Source organism: Nansenia antarctica, assembly GCF_963989245.1.
Source record: "Nansenia antarctica genome assembly, chromosome: 3".
Taxonomy (NCBI): Eukaryota; Metazoa; Chordata; class Actinopteri; order Argentiniformes; family Microstomatidae; genus Nansenia; species Nansenia antarctica.
Window position 1 is genome coordinate 46,937,225 of NC_137688.1, and position 16,124 is coordinate 46,953,348.

At 43.6% G+C, this 16,124-nt stretch overlaps 3 protein-coding genes across 3 annotated transcripts; 2 read left to right on the top strand and 1 right to left on the bottom strand.

The window, feature by feature from the left end:
* Positions 1–361: 361 nt before the first annotated feature.
* On the top strand, positions 362–1,417 carry LOC308153267 (G-protein coupled bile acid receptor 1-like; the record flags this gene model as incomplete). Its single annotated transcript, XM_080526353.1, has 1 exon — positions 362–1,417. One exon carries the CDS (start codon positions 362–364, stop codon positions 1,415–1,417), a length of 1,056 nt encoding a protein of 351 aa, XP_080382479.1.
* A 2,498-nt stretch (positions 1,418–3,915) lies between these two features.
* On the bottom strand, positions 3,916–9,863 carry LOC308154144 (intermediate filament protein ON3-like; the record flags this gene model as incomplete). The annotated part of the gene is made up of 9 exons (XM_080527320.1): positions 3,916–4,067; positions 4,495–4,520; positions 5,066–5,286; positions 5,537–5,662; positions 6,033–6,197; positions 6,460–6,555; positions 6,703–6,763; positions 8,005–8,213; positions 9,639–9,863. 9 exons carry the CDS (start codon positions 9,861–9,863, stop codon positions 3,916–3,918), a joined length of 1,281 nt encoding a protein of 426 aa, XP_080383446.1.
* A 411-nt stretch (positions 9,864–10,274) lies between these two features.
* Positions 10,275–15,710, top strand: LOC308154145 (keratin, type I cytoskeletal 18; the record flags this gene model as incomplete). Its single annotated transcript, XM_080527321.1, has 9 exons — positions 10,275–10,607; positions 10,909–10,991; positions 11,468–11,624; positions 11,710–11,871; positions 12,057–12,182; positions 13,073–13,296; positions 13,579–13,610; positions 14,818–15,044; positions 15,690–15,710. 9 exons carry the CDS (start codon positions 10,275–10,277, stop codon positions 15,708–15,710), a joined length of 1,365 nt encoding a protein of 454 aa, XP_080383447.1.
* Between the last annotated feature and the right edge of the window lie 414 nt (positions 15,711–16,124).

Genomic DNA, 16,124 nt, shown 5'->3' on the forward strand with positions numbered 1-16,124 from the left:
GACGGAAAGCACAGCACGGGTTTGTTTAGAGTCAAGTTCTGAGTCATTTAAAAGACATAGTTTGGCTAATATGTTGACGAGTTGTTTTGATATGGAAACTCTAGATCCAAAATGCTGCATAAAGACCAACGTTATGCTTTATTAAGGCAATGCATAAGTCACATTAGACCCTGCACAGACACCCACTCTGGCCGGCAAAATGAAGTTAATTCGTTTATTGACTCAATTTATCTAGGTCTGTGTTTGTATTGCCTCTGATGTTGCTGTCTCTCTGGGTTGCGTGTACACAGGCTACCTGCTCTTTGATGGGAGCTGTGTCGGGAGCCGAGGCCTGGCGCACGGGAGAACAGGGAGAACAACCATGGACCACAACCACTCCCGACCACTCCTCGCAGAGGCCCGGCTCATCTACGCCATCACAGCGCCCCTGTCCACGGCCATCATCCTCGCCAACCTCTTTATCATCCTCGGCATCACCTGCAACCGGCAGCTCCACAACACGCCCAACTACTTATTCCTCAGTCTGCTGGTAGCGGACTTGTGCACCGGCGTGGCGCTGCCTTTCATCCCGTGGATGGGAATCAACCGCCCTCTAAGTTTCAACTCGTGCCTCCTGGTTCATATATTTCCGAATTTCTTGTTCCTGGCCTTTCTGTTCAACTTGGTGATGGTTCACTATGAGAGGTACATGTGCATTGTCAGCCCGCTCCACTACAGCAGCTTCTGGGTCCACCGCCGCTTCCCTCTGGCCCTGTTCGCCGTCTGGGCGCCGCCGCTGCTCTACGCGTCTCTGCCCGCCTTCGGCTGGAACAACCGGGCCGGCCCGGACCGCAGCGGCTGCACTGTGTTCAACCACACGGTCACAACCCGAAACTCACCGGTGAACTGCAGCACGAGCAGCGTGGCGGCGCCGGCCGGGACCATTTGCTGCTCTTACAGCCGTGTTTTCACCAATGAGTTCATCTACCTGGAGGTATACGGGCTGCTGGCGCCCGCCATCCTCTCCATCGCGGGTATGACGGGCAGAGTGCTGTGCATCACCCGGGGCCAGCTGAAGGACATCTGCCGGCTCCACCGTTCGCTGGAGAGGGGAAGGCACGTCTCAGACCGGGAGCACCGGCTGAACCTGCGCTACACCCGCTGCGTGGCGGCCGTGTCGCTGACGTTCCTCGCCTGCTGGGTGCCGTACATCATCTACATGCACGTGTGCGTGGCCTTCCTGCTCAGCGAGGAGACGAGGGGCAACTCGACCACGCACATCGTGTTGTCGTGTACGGGCATCGGGAGCATGGCGGTGGTGCCACTGGTCCTAGGGCTGGCCAACAGGGAGTACACAGACCCCGCGCGTAAAGTGCTCCATAAACTCAGAGACCGTTGGAGACGGAGAACGCATGACCCGGAGGAGATCGCTCTCTAAGGGATATTGTATCTGTTTGATTTGCAAATAGCCTATTTGGTGTGGATTAAATGGTCATGGATTACCCATTGATGTTGAGAGGTCAATTGCGCCTTGGATTGCTTTCTATTTCAGTTAACTCATTATGGCAAAAGTAACAATTAAAAGCATGAGTGACTCTTGACATTCTGGCAATTATATGTTTGTGCAGTATCGTATTCTGACCAATTAAGGACATTGCATATTTGACATAGATCATGAAAAGTATTATTTTGCTTTGCTTTTGAAGACCCAGTTCAGTCAACTTTATCAGTCAAGCTAAAGATCAAAAATAATAATACTATGCATATACCAATGATGATGATTTTTTTTACCTTTAAATCTCTAACTACCAACACACGCGAAGTCTTTTCATTTCGTAAAAATAGTTTAGAGTTTAGGGATAACAGTTTGTTTTGACTACATAACCATAAAGTATCAGGTAAAACTTATTATAGGGCCTCGAGTTTCCCCTGGTTAGAGTCTCGAATAACACGTCATTAGATGAGCGGACTGATTTGGAAAGCATGTAATCATTTATATAGACAGGCGGAACATGTTGGATATGGATCCAATTGACTTTAGTAGGGACTGCCAAAAATCTCCTTCATCAATCAACTCATGCATGCATGTAGCATTTCCTTCCATTCCCTCCCTAAACTTTATCTGTGCGCTGGTATTTCCGTAAAAGGGCTGCGTTACGCAGGCACAAATACATCTGGACCTCTAGGGGAGATTAGAATTCTGAGAATATTCTATTTTAGAACTATTATAGGCAGAACATCCTGAGGATAGCCAGACAGGGTTGAATGAATCAGTGAGTTTGTGAAACTTTATTTTCCTGGACTTCATTATCTCGATAAAAGGACATATTTAGCTTGGTTTGAAAATGTGTCTATACGTCCGTGTTCATATATTGGTGTCAGAAACATTTGTCTATTTGTTGGAATGCCAGTGTGTTGATCCAGACCTAGTATCCTCAAATCTTGAAATGGTCCTCAGAGAGGCCAAGAAAGAGTTTGAAATGTATAATAGGCCTATAGTTTACAGTAAAGCACGTTTATCAAGCTTATTTTGATGTTCCCAGCGAAGCAAGTGTATTTGAAATTAACTATTTCTGCTCTAACATGACATAAAACGTGGCCGACTCAAAACAAGTGGATGTCATTATATGAATATCACGTTGTTGTACGGTGGACACTGTGCACTGCACAGAAGGGCAGCACAAGGATAAGTATTTATATGACTTAGACAGTAGCTTTTCAACATCCATAAATAAACATCATATTTTCTCTCAGACAGGAAGGACTAAAGAGTATTGTAAGAAATACGGGTGGTGTGTAACTATAAAAGGTCTGAATTCTTACATGACATAAAAGTCAGATAGATTATAAACATAGGGGTCAGAGTTGTGCACTGTTGTGTGTGGGTGTGAGAGTGCGTGCTAGTGAGAGGGGGGGGGGGGGTATGTGTGGGGGCTTCCATTTGGAGTGTGTGTGTCTGTCAGAGAAAGTAAGAGAGAGCAAGAGGAAGAAGGGAGATAGAAAGAAAGAACAGCAAGATTAAGACATGGTTGGCCAAGGCAGCCTTCCAGATACCCTGCTTACCATCGTCTTACGACTTATCATCTTCATCAGCTGTGTATTCCCAGAAAGGCTGTCTCCTTCCCACCCACCCCACACAGAAAGAACACACCATGTATTGGATAGGGAACAACCTGAGCTTTTAAAAACGTTCCAGTCTTTCCACATACCAGTCTGATCTGTCATATCCATACATCCCAAATGTACTGAAGCAGTTTTGTTTATTATACCAACATATCGTTGACTGTTGTTTTCATAGAAGAAGATACTGTATTCTGCGACCCCTATATCGTGACAGTGGTGTTCTTGGACTCTCTCTATCTGTGTCCGATGCTGAAGGTCTGTGTATTTACCTTAAGGTCATTGTATGTATGTATGTATGTATGTATGTATGTATGTATGTATGTATGTATGTATGTATGTATGTATGTATGTATGTATGTAGGCTATAGGCATACTCCTTGAACACATGAAACTCCATGACAGTTTCCTTTTTTATTTTGAACATAGTTCAGAGACATTCAAACTGTGCATTCCGAGGGCCTTCCATTTCACACTAGTACATAAGAATACATTGTCACTGTTTTTAAAGTTTTTTTTTTTTTTTTACCACAACCTTAACAAGAAAGAAATAATTAGCACATAATGAATTGTAAACAGCATTTTTGAAGTGCCTGCCAGTCTCAACAATGAAGTTAGCTTCAAACAAAAGCCACAATATGTTTTGGAGGAACGATCCTGCGTGTGAATTGTTAAAGACTGTATTGGTAAAGATTCAGAAGAATCAGACAGATATGATGTCAACACACAGACAAGGATGTCCACATGGGGGACATGGCCAAAGACACAACAGCAGATCAGCTCGCTCTATTGAAGGGAGATTGAAAGACAGTCGGGCTAGTCATCAGCGTAGTGGGAGCTCTGGGATACCACCCTGCCCTTCTCCACTTGGACTTTGATGAGCAGACGTTTCTTAGTTGGCGAGGCGACAGGGTCTCGGAGGAGGGGCTTCTTAGGACGTTCCTTTGACGAAGAATCAACTGCGTTGTCTGCGTGTAAGTAAGGACTGGGATTGGTTTGGTTTAATAATCTGATCAAAAGAGATGGGGATTGACTTTAGTAGGACAAACATACACTAACACAACATGACACAAATCAACACAGCCACAATCACAAACAATTTCCATTTGACTGCTACTACTATCTTAACTTCAATTATTGAGTAAAGAACAGACTTCTGCATTCATCTTACACTGATGTCAACAGGAGATGTGTACTAAATCTGTGTAACATATCTGGATCTCAAGTTAGTATTTGGTCCTAAGTGAGTAAGACGTATGAGTGGAAGGATATGCTTCTAAGTAGGCCACATCATTTTTTTTTTTAAAGTAGCCAGCAGTCCCAAGGTTGAAAATACTCATGTTAAAAGGAGAGTGAATTAGTATTCCCATTAGTCGGGAAACAGAACAGTCCTACCTGACTGACGGTTATGGGCGTCCATTCTGCAACGAGAAGAGAGACAAAACAGGCTCAGCAAGAGTTTATCATGGACCAGAAACTATGTTTTAAATGAGACGTTATGCCTTATCAAATGCCACAAAAGACAGGAAATTCTAAATGAGTGCCACCACCCGTAAATGTTGTATGTAAGTTCAGGCAGTTTACTTAAACGCAAAACACATCATATGTTCAGGGACAAGGTTTAAAAGAGCTGAATTATGCAACACTCCACCATGGTTAAACAGTGTAACACCACTGGCTATGAGAGTCTCAGTGTTGGTCGTCCCACCCAGCCTCCCCCCTCTCTGTATTTACCTACCTATGTGGGGAGGGTTGAAGTTATGGGTTCTCTGCCTTATATTATTGCATTTATGCAATTTATTGCAGTTAAACCTCAGGCAGAGAGCTATATAGACCGGAGCCATCTAATTACATCAAACCCAATGCATTACCATTTACCATTAAACAATGTTAAACCAACGTAAGTGTCCCGACTTCACCGATGCACTAATAAGGTTTTCCAGCACACACACACACACACACACACCTCTTCTCCTCTCCCTCCAGCAGTTTCCTGTAGGTAGCGATCTCAATGTCCAAGGCCAGCTTGAGGTTCATCAGCTCCTGGTACTCCCTGACCTGGCGGGCCATGTCCTGCTTGGCCCGGCGCAGAGCGTCCTCCAGCTGAACAAGGTTCTGCCGGGTCTGCTCCACAGCCTGCTGGCCATCTTTCTCTGCCTCATCAATTTCCTTTTCCTCATTCTCTTTCTGGACAGGGAGGAATGGGGTGGGGCAAAGGGTCACTAAGACAGTCAGTCCTGTCCTGCCAGCCTGTGTGTGTGTGTGTGTGTGTGTGTGTGTGTGTGTGCATGTGTGTGTGCATGTGTGTGTGTGTGTGTGTTTGTGCGTGTGCCTGTGTGTGTGTGTGTGTGTGTGTGTGTATGTTTGTGTGCGTGTGCGTGTGCCTGTGCGTGTGCTTGTGTGTGTGTGTGTGTGTGTGTGTGTGTGAGCATCCCACCTTCTTCTTGAGGGCCTCCAGCTCCCCAGTGAGTCTCTGGATGAGGCGCAGCATGTCGGAGATGTCCTTCTTCACATCCCTCACATCCTGCTCGTGCTTTCCCGCATTCTGCACCATGTCATCCATCTGAGGGGGGAGAGAGGATGGGGGGAGGGGGAGAGAGGAGGAGGAGGAGGGGAGAGAGAAGAGAGGGAATGAGAGGAGTGCAGGGGTGAGATGGGGGAAGGAGGAGTGGGGAGAGGGAAGAGAGGGTGAGAAAGAGAGGGAAGAGTGGGTAGGGAAGAGAGACACGGAATTAATATCATCATCATCATCATCATCAACAACACCACCACAATCATCATCATCGTCATCATCATCCTCATCATCATCGTCATCCTCCTCATCATCATCATCATCATCCTCATCATCATCCCCATCCTCATCCTCATCATCCTTCTCATCTTCCTCATCATCATCCTCATCCTCATCCTCATCATCCTCATCACAGTCTGACCTTCTTCTGGTTCCATTGCTCCGCCTCCTCTCGGGTCCTGGCGGTCATTGCGGCGTACTGGGCCTTGACGCCGTTGATGATCTCGTCCATGTCCAGAGCTCTCTTGTTGTTCTCCCTCATGATCACCGTCTCGTTCTGGATTTGAGATTCCAGCTCCTTGACCTCCTGGGACACACACACACACACACACACACACACACACAGCATGAGAGGGACTGTTTGGCTTGTGTTCCCTTCCACATGATCACCCCTTCGACATCGGCTCCCACGTTTGAGACCATTTGAAATTCACATCTGGATGAGTTGACAATTAGCTATGGTAAAGTCAAGGTGAACACAGTGTGTGGCTGATCGTTTGTTAATCCATAGTTCAATGTGGCCTATTTAAATAAAACCTAGATTAATATATACATGATATACTGTATACCTCGTCATAACCACGCCTCAGGAAGTCCAGTTCTCCCATCAGCTCCTCCAGCTCCAGAGCTTTGTCCACTGCTGCCAGATGACCTTCATCTACATCCTGTCACACACATACACACACACACACACACACACACACACACACACACACACACACACACAGGTTATTTAGTACAAGATAGATGTACGGCCAAACAGACAGACAGAAAAACAGACAGGCAGTTTGACATATATTTAAATTGCCTACCTTTTTGGTGACAACAAAGTCATTCTCCAACTCTGTCTTCTTTACAAACTCATCCTCGTACCTGTAAAACAACAGATTCATGTGAAGAGAATCAACAGTGTTTGATACCATTCCTTATTCCATTCCATGCATTACAATGAGCCCGTCCTCCGGTGTTTGCCTCGACCAGCCTCCCCTGACGCACACACACGCACGACATACGCACACACACACACACACACACACACACACACACACTCACTCTCAGACAGACATCATAGCGTGCCTGTGTTGAGCTGATCCAGACTGAGGTACCAGAGACTAGCCTTATGGAAACCAGCCCTGGATGGATGGGCCTAACACCAGGGTTTGGCTCTCTGCCCTTAGATTCTCCCCACTCTCTGAGCCTCTTCTCTGGGTACTGCATGGTAAAACGGCCCCTAGTTAGGTCTTGACAGTAAACATCCCAGTGAACTCCCCCGGATCTTACTCAACCCACTGCTTACAGTATGTAAGAATGATGGATGATAACCCTGAGACCAAGAACAGTGACCCAGGTGGGGGAAAACATGCTGCGCGAAATAGTGTAGCAATAATGTTGTTTGTCCTTATGAACTGTGGGCTTTCCAGGAATTCATTTGACCTTAGGTTAACTGTGTCTTATGGCTGCGTCACAACAATTCTGTAAAGTGTCAAAAGTTACAAACATATGAAACATGTAACATGGTATGGTACCAATGGAGTCCATCTATTGTATTGTTTTGTATTTTTTTATACTCTCTTCTTGTGTATTCTGGCTTACACTACAGGTGCTAGGACTGCATTTCATTCTAAAATGTGCTAAACCCTCTGGTAGAGTCCTGAAATATGAAAGTAATTAGATAAAAGGAAAAATAAAAGGAAAAAATAACATGATATGAAACAGAGCAAATAGAATAGAATGTGATAGAATAGAATATGATAGAATAGAATAGAATGTGATAGAATAGAATAAAATAGAATAAAATAGAATAAAATAGAATAAAATAGAATGTGATAGAATAGAATATGATAGAATAGAATAGAATGTGATAGAATAGAATAGAATAAAATAGAATAAAATAGAATAAAATAGAATGTGATAGAATAGAATAGAATGTGATAGAATAGAATAGAATAAAATAGAATGTGATAGAATAGAATAAAATAAAATAGAATGTGATAGAACAGAATAGAATAGAATAGCATATGATAGAATAGAATGTGATAGAATAGAATATGATAGGACAGAATAGAATGTGATAGAATAGAATAAAATAGAATAGAAGGGGAGGGACCACTCACCCTTGGCGGGTATGTTCCACTTCTTCCTGTATTTTGGCTAACTCCGCCTCCAGCTTCTTTCGGTCCCGGGCCACGCCCTCAATCTGCGCCTCCAGGTCATTCTTCAGCTTGTTGACGATGTCGTCTACGTTGCCCTTGTAGCTCTCCTGCTCCTGCAGGATCTTCAGCCTGGTGTCCAGAACCTTGTTCTTCTGCTCCAGGCTTTGCACCTGAGGATGAGAAGGTGGAGGGTCAGGCAGGCCGACAGACAGACAGACAGACAGACAGACAGACAGACAGACAGAGTCACTGTATTGTGTGTTGTGACCTAACTATAGATATGCATCTTTCATGTATTTTTTCAAGGTTTTTGTTTTTTATACCTTAAATAATAGGTATAATTGTTATAATTATTGTTTGCACTGTTGTATTATGATCCAGACGTCCAGACGTCTTAGGAATTACAGCAACGGCTGGCAGCACTCAGTTTAGATCTAATAGAATCAGAAGGAGCAAGTAAACTGCCTTTTACACATTTTTTATTATTAAGTATGGAAGTTATGGTCTTCAAGGCAAACATTTTCTTATTTCTGAAATGGTATGCTTTCAGTATTCAAACAGGTTTGGAGGCAGTAGTGTACTGTAACCAATGTTCCTGTCTGGTAGCAGGAATTGGTTTTTACAAAATGACACTATACCTGTTAGTCTTGATGGATGCCATTGCACAACTTACTTCATCGCCTCAGGTCAATGTATATGTGGGCGTTTGGTATGTGGGACTAAACATGGATAATTGCCAGAGTATGCCTCTGGCGATATGGGACAAATGTTTTTTTCCAGATTCCAAGGTTGTGGTTGTGTGTGTGTGTGTGTGCATGTTAGAACATTCCTCACTGGATCTGTCTCAGTCATAGCAGAAAGAAATGTTGAACCTGAGAGACATATGGCACACAATTCCGATTTTCTTAAAGAAAATCTACACATTAAAATAGGACAAAATATACATATACAGTTATACATTTAAAGAGGAGCCATTTATGAATGTATAGAAAAGGTGTGGCTCTTGAATTTCATATCGTGAATTGGTGTTGGTATCCACACGGTTAACCACACGGTGGCGCCTCGGTCATGGAAATGCATTCTCATTATGTCTGGCAGGCTAGAGCAACCGTTGTCCACAGGTAAGTTTAACCATAAACTCGTCTCCTGGGATGCTGTAAAGATCTTAGTTGAGACTTTAATTATGAATTATGATTTCGGGGGGGGGGGGGGGGGTCTATGGTACGGTGTTAGTTCCTATTGTATTTATTGTTTATAATGTTTAGTGTTCTTGTTGTGAAGCACTTTGTGACGTCTGCCTGTGTAAAACGGGCTATACAAATTCGTTTTATTGATTGACTGGTACAGATTATAAGTCTATGACATTCTGTGTATTAAACGTATTATTAATGTGGATAGAAATATTACAGACAAAGTCTAAGGTTATGTTCAAAATTAGAGAGCCATTTCATTTCATTATGATCTATAATCACTAGAACAGTTGAAAGATAATTGCCTACAATTGGCATAAAAAGTGATACGGCTCTGGTGAGTCATATATAGCGTAGGCCTATTTCTTCAGACGAATTAGATACGTAAAACAAGCCTTTACACACCTTGTCAATGAACGCTACAAACTTGTCGTTGAGTCCGACCATCTGGTCCTTCTCCTTGGTCTTGGCCGTGTTGTCTTTGGGGTCCACCTTGGTGTTCATGGGGGTGAGCAGGTCCTTCTTGATAGGTGTGATGGTCGGGTAGCTTTTGATGGAGCCAGCCCGCCCGGCACCGCCCGGGGTGTAGGACTGGCTGCTGTATCCGCCAGCGGCTTTGGGTTTGGACATCTTGGCAATAATAGGTAATACAAGTTAGACAGAAAAGAGAGCGATTCTCCTCAAGGACAAGAGTGTGGAGTGGGAATGTACATTGACTAGGGAAGTCACCTGCTTTTAAAGTGGGTAAGGACCACCCCTGACCACACAGGTATTCCCCCGCGTCCAATCAACAGGTGAAAGTCAATTTTATGACGTCAAAAAAAGTCAAACTGAAGACGAAATACTTGAATTTCGAACCTAAACCTGTTGTTCCGGAGGTGTGCTGGACTTCGTTGAACCAATGGCATCGCGGGGCCGGTGGCAGGTGTTAAACAGTGGTATAAAAACGGTCCTGCGCTTCTCTCCATCACATGAGCGGTTGACAATCCTGGTTCTACTCTTCTCAGATTGCGCACCACCGATCCAACCACCTTCTTCACCATGTCTAAGAACAGCTCCCGGAGCATGTACGGTGGAGATGGCCGAGGCAGGGTGTCCGTGGCCAGTCTGGAGGGGCTGCGGAATGCGATGCGCGCCGACCCGGAGAAGGAGTCCGCTGCTCCCGCCACCAACAATGCCCCCGACCCGGAACATAAGAAGACGATGCGGGGTCTAAATGAACGATTGTCCGGGTACCTTGGAAGGGTGAAGGAGTTGGAGAAGTCTAACAAGGACATGGAGGATAAAATCAAAGATATCCTGGCGAAGAGAGGAGCCCCTGAAGGGCAGGACTGGGATGAAACTGAGAAGCCCTTAGCTGACCTCAGGAAGAAGGTGACTATTCCGATACAATAGAAATACCATATACTTCTATTAGAAATGAATGCGTCTGAAATGTATTTAAAATAAAGTTTGCAAATAGCCTGCAGACACCAATTGTTGTAGTCTTATTATACCATAGTATTTAAACATAATACTAATTTTAATTTTAATTAAAAAAATAAAAATAAAAATCTTTTCTAATACAGTATGGCTATTTCAGTTTGAATTTGAAGTAGCACAGATTTGAATCATTCTGTTGGTTGATATTTGTCTAGTTCTTTAACTATGGGTGATCTTGTCTTCTCTGTTTCAGCTGCGTGACATGACCATGGATAACGCGCGGCTGCTGCTTCAGATTGACAACAGCAAGCTGGCCAATGATGACTTCAAAAACAAGTGAGACTGGGAGACATTTTCATAAATAAATAAAAAAGTGCTTATATTTGCATACTGGTTTGTTTTGATCACTTTAATTTCACTAGAAATTGTTAGGATTAGGAAGATTATTTCGTTCTTTCGCACCTATTTCTGCAAAGACTAAATAAGCATATTAGGCCTAGGCTACTATATTTTCAAATGGGAAAAAACAACACTTTTTTAAATGTACATTTAGTAGTTCAATTAGGTGTCATTGCCTACAATTATTCTTGAAACATTTCTGTGGCATTAAGCTTTTTGATGATGATGATGATGACGATGATGATGATGTGACAGGAGGCCATGATCAAGATATTAATTACATAGCAATGTGTATCATATCTTTATAGCAATTCTTTAGTGACTGTACGGCTAACTCAAAGTATTTGCCAATAAAAAGCTGGGAGGGCGTGACCCGTTTACCTATCCCCTCTGTTCCGCTTCCCTTCACGCAGGCTGGACAATGAGAAGCAGGCAACGCATAGTGTGGAGAATGACCTGAATGGTCTGAAGAAGATGCTTGAGGACACCCAGCTTAACCACACGCAGCTGGAGCACCAGGTCGACTCTGTGAAGGAGGAGCTGGCCTTCCTCAAAAAGGACCATGATGAAGTAAGGACACACACACACACACACACACACACACACATTTCTAAAGGTAGAAATGAGCCATGACAATTCTATTCTCTCTTTGCAGGAGCTTGATGCCCTCCGAAAGAGGATCAAGGACTCCAGTGTCATTGTTGAGTTTGATGCTCAGGACTCCAATCTGAGTGACACCCTCAACAAGATCCGCGAGCAGTATAAGAAACTGGCCCAGAAAAACCTCAAGGATACCGACGCTTGGTACCAGAGCAAGGTACATGCCTATTTGCCTATTCTGTTAATCACATACTGTATGTTCATTCATTCATACATTTTCAAGAATGTAGCTTTGAATATTCCATAGCTTCTGTCCTAGCAACTCCCTTCCTTATCTTGCATTTTCTCTCTCTCCCCCCCCCCCCCCCCCCCCACACCTCCCACCCACCCTCTTATTGACAGTTTGACCACATCAAGGTGGAGGAGGCTGAGAACACTGAGGCTTTGCAGTCAGGCAAGACTGAGCTCAAAGATCTTAGCAAACAGAGACAACTGCTGGAAATTGACATCCAGTCCATTCTCAGCATGGTAAATGCACGCACGCACGCGCACACACACACACACACACACACACACACACACACACACACACGCACACACGCATGCAGATATCTTCAGCACTGATGCTTTGTCATCACCATGTAAACTCAAATAATCCTAGAGCTTAGAGCTGGTGGAACCCAGTAAATAAATACCATATCACCTGAGGCTACACAGAACACCAACGCTAAGGATGAAAAACAACAAAGGCTTTGTGGTTTTGCATTACGACGTAAAGAGTCTCTCTCAAGACAAGTCCGGAGATGTCTTCACAAAAGGCCTTTCAGCTGAAACGTAGACAATAACAAAGTCTCCTGTCATACCTGTCATAGTTTTACTGGGCCAATAACATGCTGGCCAGGATACCCTCCCACCTCCTAGAGTTTCTCTTCTCTGCATTGTCAACGTACATTCCTTCCTACCCCATTATTATGTTCAAGACTGTCATTAGAAACCAGACAAGTCTTCCTTTCCACTGTCGCCAACATGCCACCTGGAATTTCACTTACCTATCAAAACAAAAATGTAAGTGTCTGACAAGCACTTTTCAGCGCCTTGCTCAATCGACTCATTGATGACATTAACATTTCAGTCGGATAGATGAACGTCAGTGTTCTATCACGTCACTTTCACAGATCTAGTCACATGATAACAGTTGTCACTTCTACAACCTTGGGGCAGTGCAGGGTCAGGGTCATAACTGAGTTGACATTGTCAAACCTTATACACCAAGTCACCAACCATTTATTTGACATTTTAGGGACCCTTGGAAGATTTTCCATAATGTGTTAAAAGAAATCCAGTCAAACAAGCAAACAAGCAAACAAACAGACCTCCACCGTGACGTGTTGTCTTTCCCCTGTCCCCGTCACTCTCAGATGGCCTCTCTGGACCAGACCCTGAAGGACACAGAGGGCCGCTACGGGCGCGAGCTGGGCCGCCTGCACAACATTCTGAGGCAGTCGGAGACGGAGCTGACTAAGGTGCGGACGCAGGTGGAGCGGCAGGTGGAAGACTACCAGGATCTGCTGCACGTCAAGATGAAGCTGGAGGCGGAGATCGAAACCTACCGCCACCTGATGCACGGCATTGCCGATGACAGGTGGGCCAGCGCACGGACATACAGATAGACAGATAAACAGACATACAGGCATAACCGCTCTAGGGATAGTTTAGCCATGGTTCTCATCGCTCTAATAGAATTCCATGTCCATAACCTACTAAAATGATCTCTCTCTGGTCATATTATGGCCATATCAGTAGACCCCTGCCTGACAACTAATATCTAATACAACTCAAAACACATCTACAGTCAATACTTATTGTCCAATTTCCTTGCCCTCCATTACTATCAGTGTGCTCTAACCCTCTTTTCTCCTAACAGCCCAGCCTCTTTAGCGCAGGGGAAGAAGACAGGTAAGTTATGGACCCACCCAACTGGAACATTTGATCTGATGTACATACTACTATTGGGATGAATCCACTATCCGCCGTTGTATATTGTAATATATTGTAATATATATATTACTATATATATATTACTATATATATAGTAATATATATATATTATATTATATATATATATTATAATAATATATATTATATATATATATTATTATTATATATATATATATATATACTGTATATATATATATATATAATGGATACTGTGGATCCATCATCAATGCATGTCTGTGTCACGTGTCATATTCTCAATTAACCACATCTAACTCTCACACCACTAACCCTCACATCACTAGAAATGATTGGTCCTTGTTACGGTTCATATCACTGTGTCTTTGCAATGTCACTGCACTTTAGTACTTCACGAGTCGTTCTCACACATTATGAACACTGCATGTTGACAAAACTATGGTGGAAACACTGTAGTGGATTAGCACAATATTAATGTACAGTACTGTGGATTGATGATTGTTGTGAATAAGGACAATTAAATGAATAGAGGTGTGACTGATTGACAGGGCTTTCACACCGCCAAGGAACCGTTCTGGTTCGCGTTTGAACGAGTTTCTATTCCAGTAATGGAGCAGCTGGTTAGTAAAAGAATGTCGCCTACATACCAGTGTTTTTTTTCAGATACTGTAGTGTAGTGGAAGATATTATCCTCATTTCCAGTGAAGTAGCTGCCATCTAGTTGTGACATCTTTGTTTATCCCACCCCTTCATGGTTCGCCAGACAGCACTAAGGTTCGGGGGTTTCAGAATGCGAACGGGAACGGGAACAGTTCCTTGGCAGTGTGAAAGCCCTATGAGTGATTCCTCGCAGGAGTGTTTGTCGATGACATGTCCGGGTCCCAAAGTTATGTGTGTATAGTGTATGCTGATGATGTGTGCCTCAGGGATGCTGTCAATCCCAATTCAGTGTATGCAAATACGCAAGTTTGAATAGAAAAACGGCTCATTCATTTTCTATTCAAATTGTATGTGATCTTCAGTCCTTCTTTTGAAATCCAAAAAAGGTAACAGAGTATAGAAGTATAGAAAAAGGAAAAGGACACATGGAAAGGAAGCCATTTTGGTGCTTTGAGAGACAGCTCCTTGTTCATTCTGATGCCATGCAGCTTTTACACCGATCTATCCTGTTTCTTGTTTTCCCCAACAGAGCCGCCCCAGCCAGCTAAGAAGGAGGTCCCCTCAACCCAAAATAACCCTACAAAGACAGAGGCTCCAGCAACTAATAAAAGCATCCCTGCAGAGAAGAAGACCCCTACTAAGCAGGAAGCACCACTTACTAAGAAAGTGGAAGCCCCTACTAAGCAGGAATCCCCAACTAAGAAGGTGGAAGCCCCTAAGAAGGTGGAAGCCCCTAAGGTGGAAGAGAAGGTCCTTGTTAGTAAGGCGGAGGTCCCAACAACAAAGGCGGAGACACCAAAAAAGGATGCACCTGATAAGTCAGGAAAGGATTCCTCCTCCTCCTCCTCCTCTTCTTCTTCCTCCTCCTCCTCCTCTTCCGCTGATTCAGACCGCAAAGAGTCAAACCCCAAGCAACCACAGCCGAAGCCTACCTCCTGAATCCCTCCACTCTTGCCTCTCCCTCCTCCATTTATGTTTTGAAGCCCAGCATCGCAATTGACGTTGTTGTGATCTGTAAAGTTGCTTTGGAGTTTGTTTGTTTTCAAATCTCATGCATTCTTTATCAGTAAAATAAATACTTTTGAGTTCCAGCAAGACTGTTGTTGTTGTGTCTTCAATGGCTTCCAGTTCAAGAGAGTAATTATTGCTTTATTACCAAGAGCTGCAGAATGTCACTCTGCAGTTAGCAAAGTGTTGCTGACCTAGCTATGACAGTAGTGGTTGTGTGTAAATAAACACAAAAATAAATACTATTTTACTTATACAGCACCTTTCATACTAAACAATTTAAACTAACACATACATTCTGTATACGGCTAAATATATGGCATACGTCTTTTTATAGTGGCCCAGAAACACTCAGTCTTTTACACCTCTGTGTATTCATTTACACGCTCACAGTGCAGCACAGCTTTTGAGTAAACTCAGAGGCAAATAAATGTTGAGGAGAGGAAGGAATCAAATTAGATGACAGCAGCAAAAAGGCCCTGGTGATGTTTGAAACCTCCAACTCAAGAAAGAATGTCTGTACGGTAATTATGACTGAGTCAACCATGTCCAGTGTTTTAGGTGCCAGATAAAACCTACTCCACCTCTACTGCTAGTGGTGAAATCATCTTCATGAAAGAAGAAGAGTAGCTGCCCCTCCCCTTACAAAGCATCAATCATTGTGTGTTCTACAAAATATATTTTTTAATCATCTTAACATTCCATAATTGAACATGTACAGTAAGTGCTGAATGCGACCATTGGACAGGTATGTTGCTACAGAAGAGAGTTTTCAGTTTCTTAGTAACTGGTAAATTACAGATTTTGTTTGAGATTTTGAGTGAAGGA